Genomic DNA, 13,399 nt, shown 5'->3' with positions numbered 1-13,399 from the left:
TGCCCTCTTAAACAGTGAAAATGTGTAACTTTTTGTCACATGGAATGGTTAAAGGAGTCAATATTGACAAGGTTGTCATAGAATCGTTGAATCATACAGTACAGAAGGAGGCCATTCAGCCAATCCTGCCAGTGCTGGGGCAGGCTTGATGCATTTGTGAAGGAGAAAGGAATAGGGGTATATGGGGACGGGGTAGAAAGAGGTAATGAATGTGGGAGGAACCTCATGCGGTGTATAGAATTTGACATAGACCAGTTGATCTGGATGGCCTCTTTCTGTGCTGTAGATTCCAATTCAATTTGTACCCAGCCAGTTTTGTAAAGCATCAAATTGACAATCTCACTCCCAACATCTGACATGTGGGAGTCTTTCAAACGTCAGTTGATTAGAATCCAGGACCAGCATGTTCCTGTGAGGAAGAAGGATAAGTTTAGCAAGTTTCGGGAACCTTGGATAACGCGGGATATTGTGAGCCTCGTTAAAAAGAAAAAGGAAGCATTCGTAAGGGCTAGAAGGCTAGGAACAGACGAATCCCTTGAGGAATATAAAGACAGTAGGAAGGAACTTAAGCAAGGAGTCAGGAGGGCTAAAAGGGGTTATGAGAAGTCATTGGCAAACAGGATTAAGGAAAATTCCAAGGCTTTTTATACGTATATAAAGAGCAAGAGGGTAACCAGGGAAAGGGTTGGCCCACTCAAGGACAGAGAAGGGAATCTATGTGTGGAGCCAGAGGAAATGGGCGAGGTACTAAATGAGTACTTTGCATCAGTATTCACCAAGGAGAAGGATTTGGTGGATGATGAGCCTAGGGAAGGGAGTGTAGATAGTCTCAGTCATCTCATTATCAAAATGGAGGAGGTGTTGGGTGTCTTGCAAAGCATTAAGGTAGATAAGGCCCCAGGGCCTGATGGGATCTACCCCAGAATACTGAGGGAGGCAAGGGAAGAAATTGCTGGGGCCTTGACAGAAATCTTTGCATCCTCATTGGCTGCAGGTGAGGTCCCAGAGGACTGGAGAATAGCCAATGTTGTTCCTTTGTTTAAGAAGGGTAGCAAGGATAATCCAGGAAATTATAGTCCGGTGAGCCTTACGTCAGTGGTAGGGGAATTATTAGAGAGGATTCTTCGGGACAGGATTTACTCCCATTTGGAAACAAATGGACTTATTAGCAATGGTTTTGTGAAGGGGAGGTCGTGTCTCACTAATTTGATTGAGTTTTTTGAGGAAGTGACAAAGATGATTGATGAAGGAAGGGCAGTGGATGTTATCTATATGGACTTCAGTAAAGCCTTTGACAAGGTCCCTCATGGCAGACTGGTACAAAAGGTGAAGTCACACGGGATCAGAGGGGAGCTGGCAAGATGGATACAGAACTGGCTCGGTCATAGACAGAGGGTAGCAGTGGAAGGATGCTTTTCTGAATGGAGGGATGTGACTAGTGGTGTTCCGCAGGGATCAGTGCTGGGACCTTTGCTGTTTGTAGTATATATGAATGATTTGGAGGAAAATGTAGCTGGTCTGATTAGTAAGTTTGCGGACAACACAAAGGTTGGTGGAGTTGCGGATAGTGATGAGGATTGTCAGAAGTTACAGCAGGATATAGATCGGTTGGAGACTTGGGCGGAGAAATGGCAGATGGAGTTTAATCTGGACAAATGTGAGGTAATGCATTTTGGAAGGTCTAATGCAGGTGGGAAGTATACAGCAAATGGCAGAACCCTGAGGAGTATTGACAGGCAAAGAGATCTGTACGTACAGGTCCACAGGTCACTGAAAGTGGCAACTCAGGTGGATAAGGTAGTCAAGAAGGCATACAGCATGCTTGCCTTCATCGGTCGGGGCATAGAGTATAAAAATTGGCAAGTCATGCTGCAGCTGTACAGAACTTTAGTTAGGTCACACTTAGAATATTGTGTGCATTTCTGGTCGCCACACTACCAGAAGGACGTGGAGGCTTTGGAGAGGGTACAGAAGAGGTTTACCAGGATGTTGCCTGGTCTGGAGGGCATTAGCTATGAGAAGTTATGAGCGGCATGGACAGAGTGGATAGTCAGAAGCTTTTTCCCAGGGTGGAAGAGTCAGTTACTAGGGGACATAGGTTTAAGGTGAGAGGGACAAAGTTTAGAGGGGATGTGCGAGGCAAGTTCTTTGCACAAAGGGTGGTGAGTGCCTGGAACTTGTTGCCGGGGGAGGTGGTGGAAGCAGGTACGATAGTGACGTTTAAGAGGCATCTTGACAAATACATGAATAGGATGGGAATAGAGGGATGCAGACCCCGGAAGTGCAGAAGGTTTTAGTTTAGGCAGGCATCAAGATCGGCGCAGGCTTGGAGGGCCGAATGGCCTGTTCCTGTGCTGTACTGTTCTTTGTTCTTTGTTCAATTAAATAGGTCACTGGTGGCTCGTGCAGAAAATGGGAAAATGGAACATTTTTAAGGAAGTATGAAGGGAGCTTTACTCTGTATCTAACCCCGCGCTGTACCTGCCCTGGGAGTGTTTGATGGGGACAGTGTAGAGGGATCTTTACCCTGTATTTAACCCGTTTTTTTTTTTTTCTCTTTTTTTTTCTTTTCTTTTCACAAGGTGACCTTTATACCCCAGGCCCCTTTTATATTTTTCACATCGCGGGGGCCTTTATTCCTCAGGCCCCCTTTATGTACATATTTACAGTTTTTAAAAAACTTTATTAAAACCAGATAAATAAACAAAAAACTCAAATTAAAATGCCATTCTCGGCGTCAACGATGCTCTCCAGTCCCTGCGGTGCCCACCGGTCGCGGAAGGCCTCAAGCGTACCGGCGGACACCGCATGCTCCTTCTCCAGGGACACCCAGGCGCAAATGTAACCGCGGAAGAGGGGCAGGCAATCGGGGAGGACGGAACCCCCGACGGCCCACAGCCTGGACCTGTGAATTGCCACCTTGGCCAGGCCCAGGAGCAGACCGACGAGGAGTTCCTCCTCCCGGCCCAAGCCCCTCCGCACCGGGTGCCCAAAGATCAGGAGCGTGGGACTGAAGTGCAGCCAGAATTTGAGGAGCAGCCCCTTCAGATACTCAGAGGGGCTGCAACCTCGCACACTCCATATAAACGTGGAACACGGACTCGTCCAGGCCGCAGAAAGTACAGGCGGCCTGGGAGTCCGTGAACCTACTTAAAAGTCTATTGCACGGGACTGCTCTGTGCAGCACCCTCCACCCCAGGTCCCCGATGTAAAGGGGGAAGACTCCCGCGTAGAGAGACCTCCATCGGGGTTTCCCCTCACCGCCAGATGGCAACGCGGACCGCCAGGGCGTGTCCAGCTGGCTGACGAGAGCGAGGAAGCGGAGAGTGTGCAGGAGCAGCCCGTACAGGAAACCCCTCCGCGCCAATTGGAATGGCACGGAGGGCATTTCTGAGAGGCAGCTCAGGTTGTGCGGGACCGGCTCCCGAGGAGGGTTTCGGGGCCTGGGTCCGATGAGCAGTTCCGGCCGAGCGGGTGTCAGCTTGGCCGGGATCGCTCCGCACTTCCGAGCCCCCTCGCCACCCGCAGTGAGGGGCGTCCCGGGGGTTTCGGCTACTCCTCCGCCCGCCGGACCGTCCCCGGAGTCGGCCGCCCGGACAGCCGAGGCGCTCTCCTACGCCGGCGGGGGAGCGCCCTGACTGGAGGCAACCATGTTCCAGACTCGGAATAGATCCCGGTAAAGGACAGGCAACTCCCTCAGAGAGGCGCGGCTAACGGACTCCACCGGGAGCTGCGTGTCGTCTTGAAGGCAGTGACACTGGCAGAAAAAATACGTCGCCAGCGCACACCATCTGGGAGGACGCTCGAAGTACAGGTATCTCTGCAGGGTCCGAAGGTGGAGAGTCGCAGCCTGGGTGCGGACACACACCAGCGACTGGCCACCCTCCTCGATCGGGAGACTCAGGACCGCAGCAGAGACCCAGTGTTTCCTCTTGCCCCAGAAGAAATCGACGAGTTTCTTCTGGATCTTGGTGACAAATACAGGGGGCGGGGCCAAAGTGACCAACCGGTACCACAGCATGGAGGCCACCAGCTGGTTTATGACCAACGCTCGGCCCCTGTAGGAAAGCACTCGGAGCAGTCCTGTCCAGCGCCCCAGCCGAGCGGTGACTTTCGCCTCCAACTCCTGCCAGTTTGCCGGCCAGGCTTCCTCAGCGGGGCTAAGGTAGACTCCCAGATAGAGGAGGTGCGTGGTGCTCCACGCAAAAGGTGTCATCTCCTCCGGCAGGGAGTCCACCCGCCACTGACCAACCAGGAGTCCGGAACATTTCTCCCAATTGATCCTCGCGGAGGACGCGGCAGAAAAGGTCTGCTGGCAGTCGCGCATCCTCCGCAAGTCAACGGGATCTGTGATTGCGAGGAGCACCTCGTCGGCGCAAGCCGAGAGGATGACCCGCATGGCCGGCTCGCGCAGAGCCAATCCCGTCAACCTCCTGCGAAGCAGGCACAGGAAGGGCTCCACGCAGATGGTGTACAATTGGCCGGACCTGGGGCATCCCTGACGCACTCCTCTCCCAAAGCGAAGGGGCGCCGTCAAGGACCCGTTAACTTTGACTAGAAACTCTGCGGCGGCGTATAAAAGTCGGACCCGTGCCACAAAATGCGGCCCAAGTCCGAAAGCGCGCAGAGTCCCGAAAAGGTAATCGTGATCCACCCTGTCGAACGCCTTCTCCTGATCGAGGGAGAGAAAGGCGACCGACTGACCAGTCCTCTGGGAAAGATGGATCAGGTCCCGGACCAGGTGGATGTTGTCCTGGATGGACCGGCCCGGGACCGTGTAGGACTGGTCGGGGTGGATCATGTGGGCCAGCACGGAGCCCAGGCGGGTAGACATAGCCCGGGCAAAGATCTTATAATCCGTACTGAGGAGGGAGACCGGACGCCAGTTTTTAAGCAGGCGGAGATCGCCCCTCTTCGGCCGCAGGACGATAACCGCCCTGCGCCACGAGAGGGGCATCACCCCGGTCGCCAGGCTTTCCCCCAGGACCAGCGCGTAATCGTCCCCCAGGACGTCCCAGAACGCCCTGAGGAACTCCACGGTCAACCCATCCAGCCCTGGGGATTTGCCCCTTGAGAGCTGGTGGAGGGCGCCAGTCAACTCCGCCAACGTGAGCGGAGCCTCCAATCCTTCGGCGCCCTCCGGGCTGACCTGCGGCAGGTCCTCCCACAAAACTCTGCGCGCATCCTCGCTGGACGGATCCGGAGAGAACAACGCACTGTAATAAGTACGGACCAGGAGGCCCATTCCCTCCGGATCCGTGTTGGAGGATCCGTCGTCGGCCAGCAGCTCGATGAGCTGCTTACGGAACCCCGCCATTTTTCCAGCGAGTAGAAGAAGGGTGAGGCGCGGTCCAAATCTTCCAGGATCTGGATCCGCGACCTCACGTACGCGCCTCGGGACCCTATGAGCTGCAGGTCCCTCAGCGCGCCCTTCTTTTCTTTGTACGCCTGCCACAGGGCCGGGTCCACGACGGCATGACCGAGGCGGGACTCCAAGTCGAGCACCTCCCTCTCAAGGCGCCCGATCTCGGCTTCCCGCCTCTTGGTCGACCCCTTCGCGTACTCCTGACAGAAGACGCGGATGTGAGTCTTGCCCACATCCCACCATAGCCTCAAGGAGGGGAAGCCCCCCGCTTCCTTCTCCAGTCGGCCAAGAATCGACAGAAATCTCGAAATCGCTCGTCCTCCAGCAGCCGGTTGTTAAAATGCCAGTACGCGGACCCCGCCCGCGTGTAGAGCGGAGTGAACTCCGCCCACACCAAGCGGTGGTCCGAGCACGTCACCAGCCGCATGGAGGCCGCCGAGACGCGGGAGACGTACGCCTGCGAAATGTAGAGGCGGTCGATTCGCAACCCTCCTCCTCCAGACCTCCACGTGAAGGCGCTGGATTCGGGATGGAGATTCCGCCAGACGTCCACCAAGTTAAGGGAGCTGATCAGTCCCCGCAACTTCTCCACCGACGCTTGGCCACGCCAGGGAATGGAGCGATCCCCCACCTCGAGGGTGCAGTTAAAATCCCCACCCCCCCCCCCCCGAGGATGATGCACTCGCCGCTATCGATGGAGCTCAAGAGAGCGGACACTTCTTCAAAGAAGCGCGCTTGCAACGCGCCAGATCTGGGTGCGTCCACGTTCACAAAGTGGAGCGGCACGCTACCCAGGCGAATGGCGAGGTGGAGCAAGCGGCCCGGCACTAGCTCCTTGACCCCCAAGATCTCCGGCTGAAAAGTCGGGGCCAACAAGATAGCCACCCCACTAGAAATAGGGGTGAGGTGACTCACGTAGACCCCACCCTGCCACTCCAGGGGCCAGGTGGCTTCGTCTCCCGGAACGGTGTGGGTTTCCTGCGGAAAGCTCACCGCATATCTCCCTTCCCTAAGGACTGAGAGATTGTGAAATCTGCGGTGAGACCCCCTGCTGCCGTTGATGTTGAGGCTGGCTATGGTTATCTTCATGTCAAAGGTACTTAAAACCTGTCACCAACAGCTCACTGTGAGGAGGGAGTGGAAGTGCACCTTGCCTTCCACGCCCCCAGCAACCCATTGAGGAACACATTAAAACGGCGCCTCTCAACCAGTTTCACGCCCGCGCGCTTGCGCGCTTGCCCGCTTTCTTAAGGGCGGCACGGACGGACTGGATGATCAGCGCCAGATTTGACCAACGGCTGAGGGCCAGCTGACCTTTATTGCGGCAAGCCCTGCAAACTGCGAGGAAATCCCGGAGTTCCGACGTGGGGATGAGAGGAGATTCAGTGGGAGGCACGAGGGACTCCACCACCTCACTGGCGATGGAATCAAGGTCATCCTCCGTGCCCCACACCGAATCTCCATCCTCCTCCGGGTCGTCATCGCCAGCAGCCGACACATCCACCACACACTGTGGGGCGGACGTCCCGGCCGCTCCAGCTGGTCCTGCCTCCGTCACGATCCCACCCCTAGGATCGATGGCGGAGGAGTCCTCTCTGGGTTCTGTGAAACTGGAGTCTGTGGGCGCCAGTAGTTCAGGACCCCCCTCCACCTCCGTCCCCAGGCCAATGAGTGGTCCAGGGGAGACAGAAGTTCCCGACTCCGGAAATCCAGCCGGAGCCGAAACTGGAGGCGGCGAGAGGAGGCCATCTCCCGCTCCGCCAGCACCCACAGGCCCAGCAGATGGGGCAGCATTCTCGGTTATAACCGAGTCAGGTGTCTCCTGGTTGGTGGTGGACTCCGGCTGGGAGGGCCGACCCTCTGGGGCCTCGCCCTCCCCTCTACTCAGGGCACCCAACCCAGTGGCAGTGGCAGAATGGGCGGCGTCCCCAGGCTCCCCCACCACAAGCAGGGCCCCACTTACTCCTTCAGGAGGGGCTTCAAGTACCGGGGCCTTCCCCTCCCCTCCATCCTGAGGAATAGGGTGCTCCTGCCTGGACTTTGTAGCCTTGGTGGTGGCGGTAGGGGAAACCTGGGGACCCGAAACAGGAGACAGCTCCCCTCCAACAGATGGGCCCTGCGCCTCAGGGCCCCTCGTTACCTCTGTGGAGGGGTGCCTTCTCCTCTTTTTCGCACTAGGGCACAGAGGCTCGGAGACTTCCATGTCATCAAAGGCCTCCGCCTCCACACCCTCCTTTTTTTTGGTCACCCTGGGCCTGAGCCAAGCCCTGGGACAGGTGGATTCCGTGAGAACGGGCTTTGGGCTGAGCTCAGGCTCGGGTTGTTTCAATGTGTCCAGGGGACGCGCCTCTTGATGTTTCTTTTGCCTCCGCGTCTTCCTTCCACTCGGACGGGCACTCCCCTCCCCGCTGGAGGCTGTGAAAACCACAGCCTCCGGAACCGACTGAGCAGTGCCTGTTGGATATGTGGGGGGAGTGGGAGGAACCTGGGCCGCCGAGGTGGAGCTGGCGGCCGGGAGGTTGGGGCAGTTCTTACGAACATGCCCCACCCCCTTGCAGACGTGACACCGCGCCCCGTCCGAGGTCCAAAAGACACGGTAGGCCGTCCCCTGGAACTCCAAATTAAATTGTCCATCCGAGTCCTCCTCCCTCGCCAGCTGCATAAATACCTGGCGGCGGAAGGAGTAAACATGTTGGAGGCTGTGCTCCCGAAGACCAAGCCGGACTGGGGTGATCCCCGACCTCACCTCCCCCATGTGGTGCAGGTGGGGAAGGAGGAGCTCACTGGGACTAAAGGGCGGGACGTTTGATAACATTATCCGCTGCGCAGTGGCCCCTAGAGGGTCCCCCGGCAGGAAAGTCCCACCCACAGTGAGCCCTTTACTCAGGGCCAGGGACACTGCCCGCTCGGTCTTCAGGAAGAACACAGCCTTCCCGTACATTTTTGAGGCTGCCACAATGGCCGAGGGGCCGACAACCTCGGCCATTGCCTTTATGCAGGCCTCTGTAGACACATTGGGGTGGGGATAGCTCTTTACCCCATGGCTTGAAGTAATTAATTTAAAAGGTGACGGGGTCACACGGGTGGCCACAGAAGCTAAAGCCGCATAGGTATGAGAAGGCCCCGCCACCGGTGATGATGGGCTTGCCATGGCTCAAGAGCCAAACCCACCCCCAATTTGCAGGTAAGCAAACAAACAAAGAAACCAACTAGGAGGTTTGGGGAGAGGCTGAGGGTATACAGGAAATGGGAAAGACAGGCTGCAAGCGATGACTTTGCTTTTTTTTCCTCCTTAAAGGGTGGTACTCAGAGCACTATAAACACTTCTGGTCTTCTGGTTGTGGGAGGGGTCTTCACCTGGGTCAGCCGAAAGCTGCCCAGGCCCTAGTTCGATCCTTATGTCTCTATTAGCCAGGCAGGTTCAGCTGACTCAGGCTGGGCAATTGGGGTGGGGAGGAAGCTTCCCTGCAACTTTAGTGCAACTGCACAGCTCCCTACAGAATTGTATAGCCCCCACCCCTTGTTCTTCTGGCCTCTTTCACCTCCCACAACAGTCCAAATGAAATGAAAGTTTGGTGCTCAACACCCACCTCGAAATACAGCCTTTTTCCTCCTCTGCAGCAAAAGTTGTTGAAAGGTTTTTGCAGTTCCCTCTCCAGCAACTGACTGCAGCACTGTCAGCTGCACCTCGTTGAGGCACTCAGTATTCCCAATCAGAGAGGAGCCAAGCCCTGTGTTGTACCTGTCCTGGGAGTGTTTGATGAGACAGTGTAGAGGGAGATTTACTCTGTATCTAACCCTGTGCTGTACTTCCCCGGGGAGTGTTTGATGAGACAGTGTAGAGGGAGCTTTACTCCGTATCTAACCCTGTGTTTTACCTGTCCTGGGAGTGTTTGATGTGGACAGTGTAGAGGAGGACTGATTTGGATGTTTGCCATTGGGTCTCCCTGCTGTAAGTTGGAATCCGTGCTGATTCTCCCAGTTCGCCTGTTTCTGATTAATAATCTATGCTTTGAATGTAATAGAAGATAACATTTTGTGTCAAAAGGCCTTGACACTAATTGAAAATCTGCTTCATCACCAAGGCAAAAAAAAAATCCGAATAATTATCTTGACGGTATGACAAGGAGACTATGTGGGCACCTCAGTAATGAAAGGAAATAAATTAAATGTTTTTCTTTGCGCTGAAAGGAGCTGAATGAATGGACTAGTTCCATGTTTTCGAACGAGGTTTGTGCAGAGGCTGCAGCACATCACAACAAAGGAACTGCTCTCTCATATTTCCCTTTGTCAAAGTCGCTCCGATCAATAGATTGCACAGTCTGCAGGTAATGAGAAACCTTTGCACGTCTCACAGTGTATCGAGTTGTCTTAGCAACTGCATTTTCAGGTCAGAAGTGGGAGTGAGAAATGCGGAGGCGTCTCTCCCCCACACCCCCCTCCATTCGTTCACTTTTGTGTAGCCTGCAGGTACTTGTACCCACCATCAGTGTGCTGTTCCTTCCACAAATTTATTAAAAGCTGGGGTGGGGTTGTGGGTGGATGGTTTGGATGGGGGGAGAGGGTGGAATGAAGCAAGCTTTCAGCTGAGTGGAATTGTAGGTTTCAGCATCTAGTACAAGTTCTTCAAGTTTGTGCAAATGTCATTTATAGGCAGATGCAGAGTGCATGAGGCACTGCAAAGTGTGCCGGTCAGTAGGGCGTGTGCCAGTCAGTGCAGAGTGTTCCGGTTAGTGGGAAGTGTGCCTGTCAATGTAAGTGTGCCAGTCAGTGCATTGCGGAGTGTGCTGGTCAGTGGGAAGTGTGCCTGTCACTGGGCAGTGTGCCGGTCAGTGGGCAGTGTGACTGTCACTCGGGAATGTGCCAGTCAGTGCAGTGGGGAGTGTACCGGTCATTAGTGCGTGTGCCGATCAGTGGGGAGGTGTGCCGATCAGTTGGGTGTGTGCCGGTCAGTGGAGTGGGGAGTGTGCAGGTCAACGGGGAATGTGCCGGGCAAGCAGTGGGGAATGTGCCGGTCAGTGGGGATCGTGCCGGTCAGTGCAGTGGGGAATGTGTTGGTCACTGTGGACGTGCCGGTCACTGGGGAGAGTGGCGGTCAGTGCAATGCAGAGCGTACCAGTCAGTACGGCGTGGAGGTCAGTGCGTTGCGGAGTGTACCAGTAAGTGCAGTGCGAAGTATTCCGGTCAGTGCGGTGTGGAAGTCAGTGCACACTAGAGTGTACTGGTCAGTGCGGTATGAAAGTCAGTACAGTCTAGAGTGTACCAGTCAGTGTGGTGTGGAAGTCAGTACAGTCTAGAGTGTACCAGTCAGTGCGGTGCAGAGGTCAGAGCGGAGTGTAACAGTTAGTGCAGAACTATTAGATGGTGATATTAGATGGAGCTGTTAATAGTTGCATTTATATAGTGTTGTTCATGACTTCACAACATCTTGAAGTGATTTGCAGCTAATGATTTTGAAGTGTAGTCAATGTTTTGATGAAGGAAATGTGGCAACAAATTTGCGCAGAGCAAAGTCCCACGAACTGCAGTGTAATAATATGCAGATAATCTATTTTACTGAAAATCCTCCAGTTTTTCATGCTGCTTCCTGCAGAGGGTTGGCTGTGACCTAATGGAGCTTTTGAGGAACAAGAGATGAAAACTTAACTCAAAGCTTCCCTAACTTTTCCTACAGTTAATGTGACTGCGGCCTGGACACAGAGCTCTGCGGCCCGAGGAAGATCACTGTCTCTCAATCCCAGCTTTCGTCTGAAAGTCGAGAAGTTGGAGATGGTAAGTTATTGATTATTATCCCTGACAGGCCTCCTATTTCACCCTGAGCCAAGTTTCTGACCCTATACCCTCTCCTATGACTAAGATCATCTACTTCCAGCCCTGCAGCATCACCTGTCTCCACCCTGCCTCAGTTCAACTGCTGTTCAAACCCTCATCCACGCCTTTGTTGCCTCCAGTCTTGACTATTCCAATGCATCCTGTCATCCGATACCCTCTGTAAACCCGAGCTGATCCAAAACTCTGCTGCCGGCAGCCCAACTCGCACCAAGTCCTGTTCACCCATCCCCTGTGTCCTCGCTGACCTACATTGACTTGCGGTCCAGCTACTCTACAGTTTTAAAATTCTCATCCTAAATCCCTGCTGGCCTCGCCCCCTCCCTATTTCTGTAGCCTCCTACAGCCCCACAACCCACCGAGGTATCTGTTCTCCAATTCTGGCCTCTTGTACATCCCCAATTTTAATTGCTCCACCTTTGCAGCTGGTGCTTTCAGATTCCTGGGCCCTTAGCTCTGGAATTCCCTCCCTAAACCTCTCCACTTCCCTGAACTTTAAGACGTTCCTTCCTTGATTACCTCTCCTAATATCTCTCTATGTGGCTCAGTGTCGAATTACAGTTGCTAACGCTCCTGTGTCTTGCCCTTTCCCAATAAAAAACAGTCCATTCCAGTCCTGAACATTTCATGTGGCCCGCAGCATCCACAGCTTTTTGAAGGATAGAGTTCCACATTCCTACTACCCCTTTGTGTAAACATACTCGGGTGATTCCGAATTTATAGCACTGCCATTTGAGAGTGAGCACGAAGGACACTGAGTGAGCAGGTTCACGTCCCCATCAGCAGCAGGTGAGTCGTCCTTTGACAGGATGTGGAACGTCCTGGTGGCTGCATCAAGGCAGAGGTTTTTTTTATCAAAGTGATTCCTGACAAAGCACCGGTCCGCTGACGTCATCAGAGTGCGCCAAGCTGTGCATATGGGCAACTATATCTTGCCAGGACTTACATGCGCGGGATGACATCATTGCGTATCCCCAGCAGGTCCATCCTCGCGTAGGCACGATAAAGCATCATTAGGTATCCAGCCCCCCACTTGGCTGGAGGAAGTGGCTGAATGGGAGACTTTGAGGCTGGAGCTCGCCCCCACCCCGGGCAACTCACTCTAGGCCTCGACGCTTCCTCCCCTCAGCCGCTTGCTCCAGACCTCACTGTTCCCCCCCCCCCCCCCCCAATCCCCTGGCCAATTGTCCCCGTTTGCGCCACCCCACTCTCCGCCCGCTCACTCCCCCCCCCCACACCGCTAGCCCTGGGCCGCGCCACTTCCCTGCTCTTGGCCACTTACTCCTATGCCGCCCCGTCACCCCTTACGGCCCGCCTTGCTTCTTTGGGCGGCGCCTGGTGACCGATGAAACGTGGGAGCGAGTGGCTGAGAGGTGGGAAGCGGCGAGGCCCAGAGCTAGCGGCAGGATGGATGAGGGGTGCAGGGAGCGAGCAACCGGAGAGTCGGGTGGCGTGAGTGGGGAACAATTGGCCAGGGGAGTGGGGGGGAGCAGCAAGGTCTAGAGCGAGCAGCTGAGGGGAGTGAAGTAGCCTGTGGGGAGGAGGGGGGAGAAAGAGAGTTGCCAAGGGGGGAGAGCGGCCAGTGGGGCGGGAGCTAGTAGCTGCATTCGGGTGAAATCAGTCCTGGTCAGTCATATAAACAAATCACAATAACAAGTTGGCAGCACATTTTATACTCTGCCTCTAGAGACAATTCATTATCTTCCAATGGAAATTCACTCATAAAATTCCTTTTGTATTTAATAGGATTACTGGAATATTAAATGGATCTGAGGTTTACAATTAAGTATCCTGTAACTACATAGTAGCATATTACTGGGTTTCCATCCAACTTAACGTAAGGTTAGTTTGCAAGAACGATCCAGCCTTAAGCATTTCCTGTGATAAATTGAGCAGCGCCATCTTTAATCCTGGCAGCTGCCTGAATGTCGCAGACACTGAAGTTCCAGTTGAAGAGCCTGCATTTGCGCATGTGCAAGTACTGCGCCACCTAGTGGTTGTGTTGTCAGCAAACGCAGCCTTTTTTTTTATTCATTCACAGGATGTGGGCATTGTTGGCAAGCCTCGCATTTATTGCCTTCTTGACAACTGAGTGGCTTGCTAAGCCATTTCAGAGGGCAGTTAAGAGTCAACCACATTGCTGTGGGTCTGGAATCGTGTGTAGGCCAGACCAGGTATGGACGGCAGATTTCCTTCCCTAAAGGA

At 54.3% G+C, this 13,399-nt stretch overlaps 1 protein-coding gene across 6 annotated transcripts in view; it reads left to right on the top strand.

Annotated features, from left to right (window-relative positions):
- stxbp4 (syntaxin binding protein 4) overlaps positions 1-13,399 on the top strand; it is a 181,516-nt gene that overhangs the window by 64,023 nt on the left and 104,094 nt on the right. For all 6 annotated transcript variants that reach the window (XM_068058583.1, XM_068058580.1, XM_068058578.1 and 3 more), the window contains one exon: positions 11,040-11,137. In XM_068058583.1, coding sequence (XP_067914684.1) covers positions 11,040-11,137 — 98 coding nt within the window. The remainder of the gene's footprint in view (positions 1-11,039; positions 11,138-13,399) is intronic.

Source organism: Heterodontus francisci, chromosome 26, assembly GCF_036365525.1.
Source record: "Heterodontus francisci isolate sHetFra1 chromosome 26, sHetFra1.hap1, whole genome shotgun sequence".
NCBI classification, from domain to species: domain Eukaryota; kingdom Metazoa; phylum Chordata; class Chondrichthyes; order Heterodontiformes; family Heterodontidae; genus Heterodontus; species Heterodontus francisci.
This window is presented reverse-complemented; position numbering and strand designations above follow the sequence as displayed.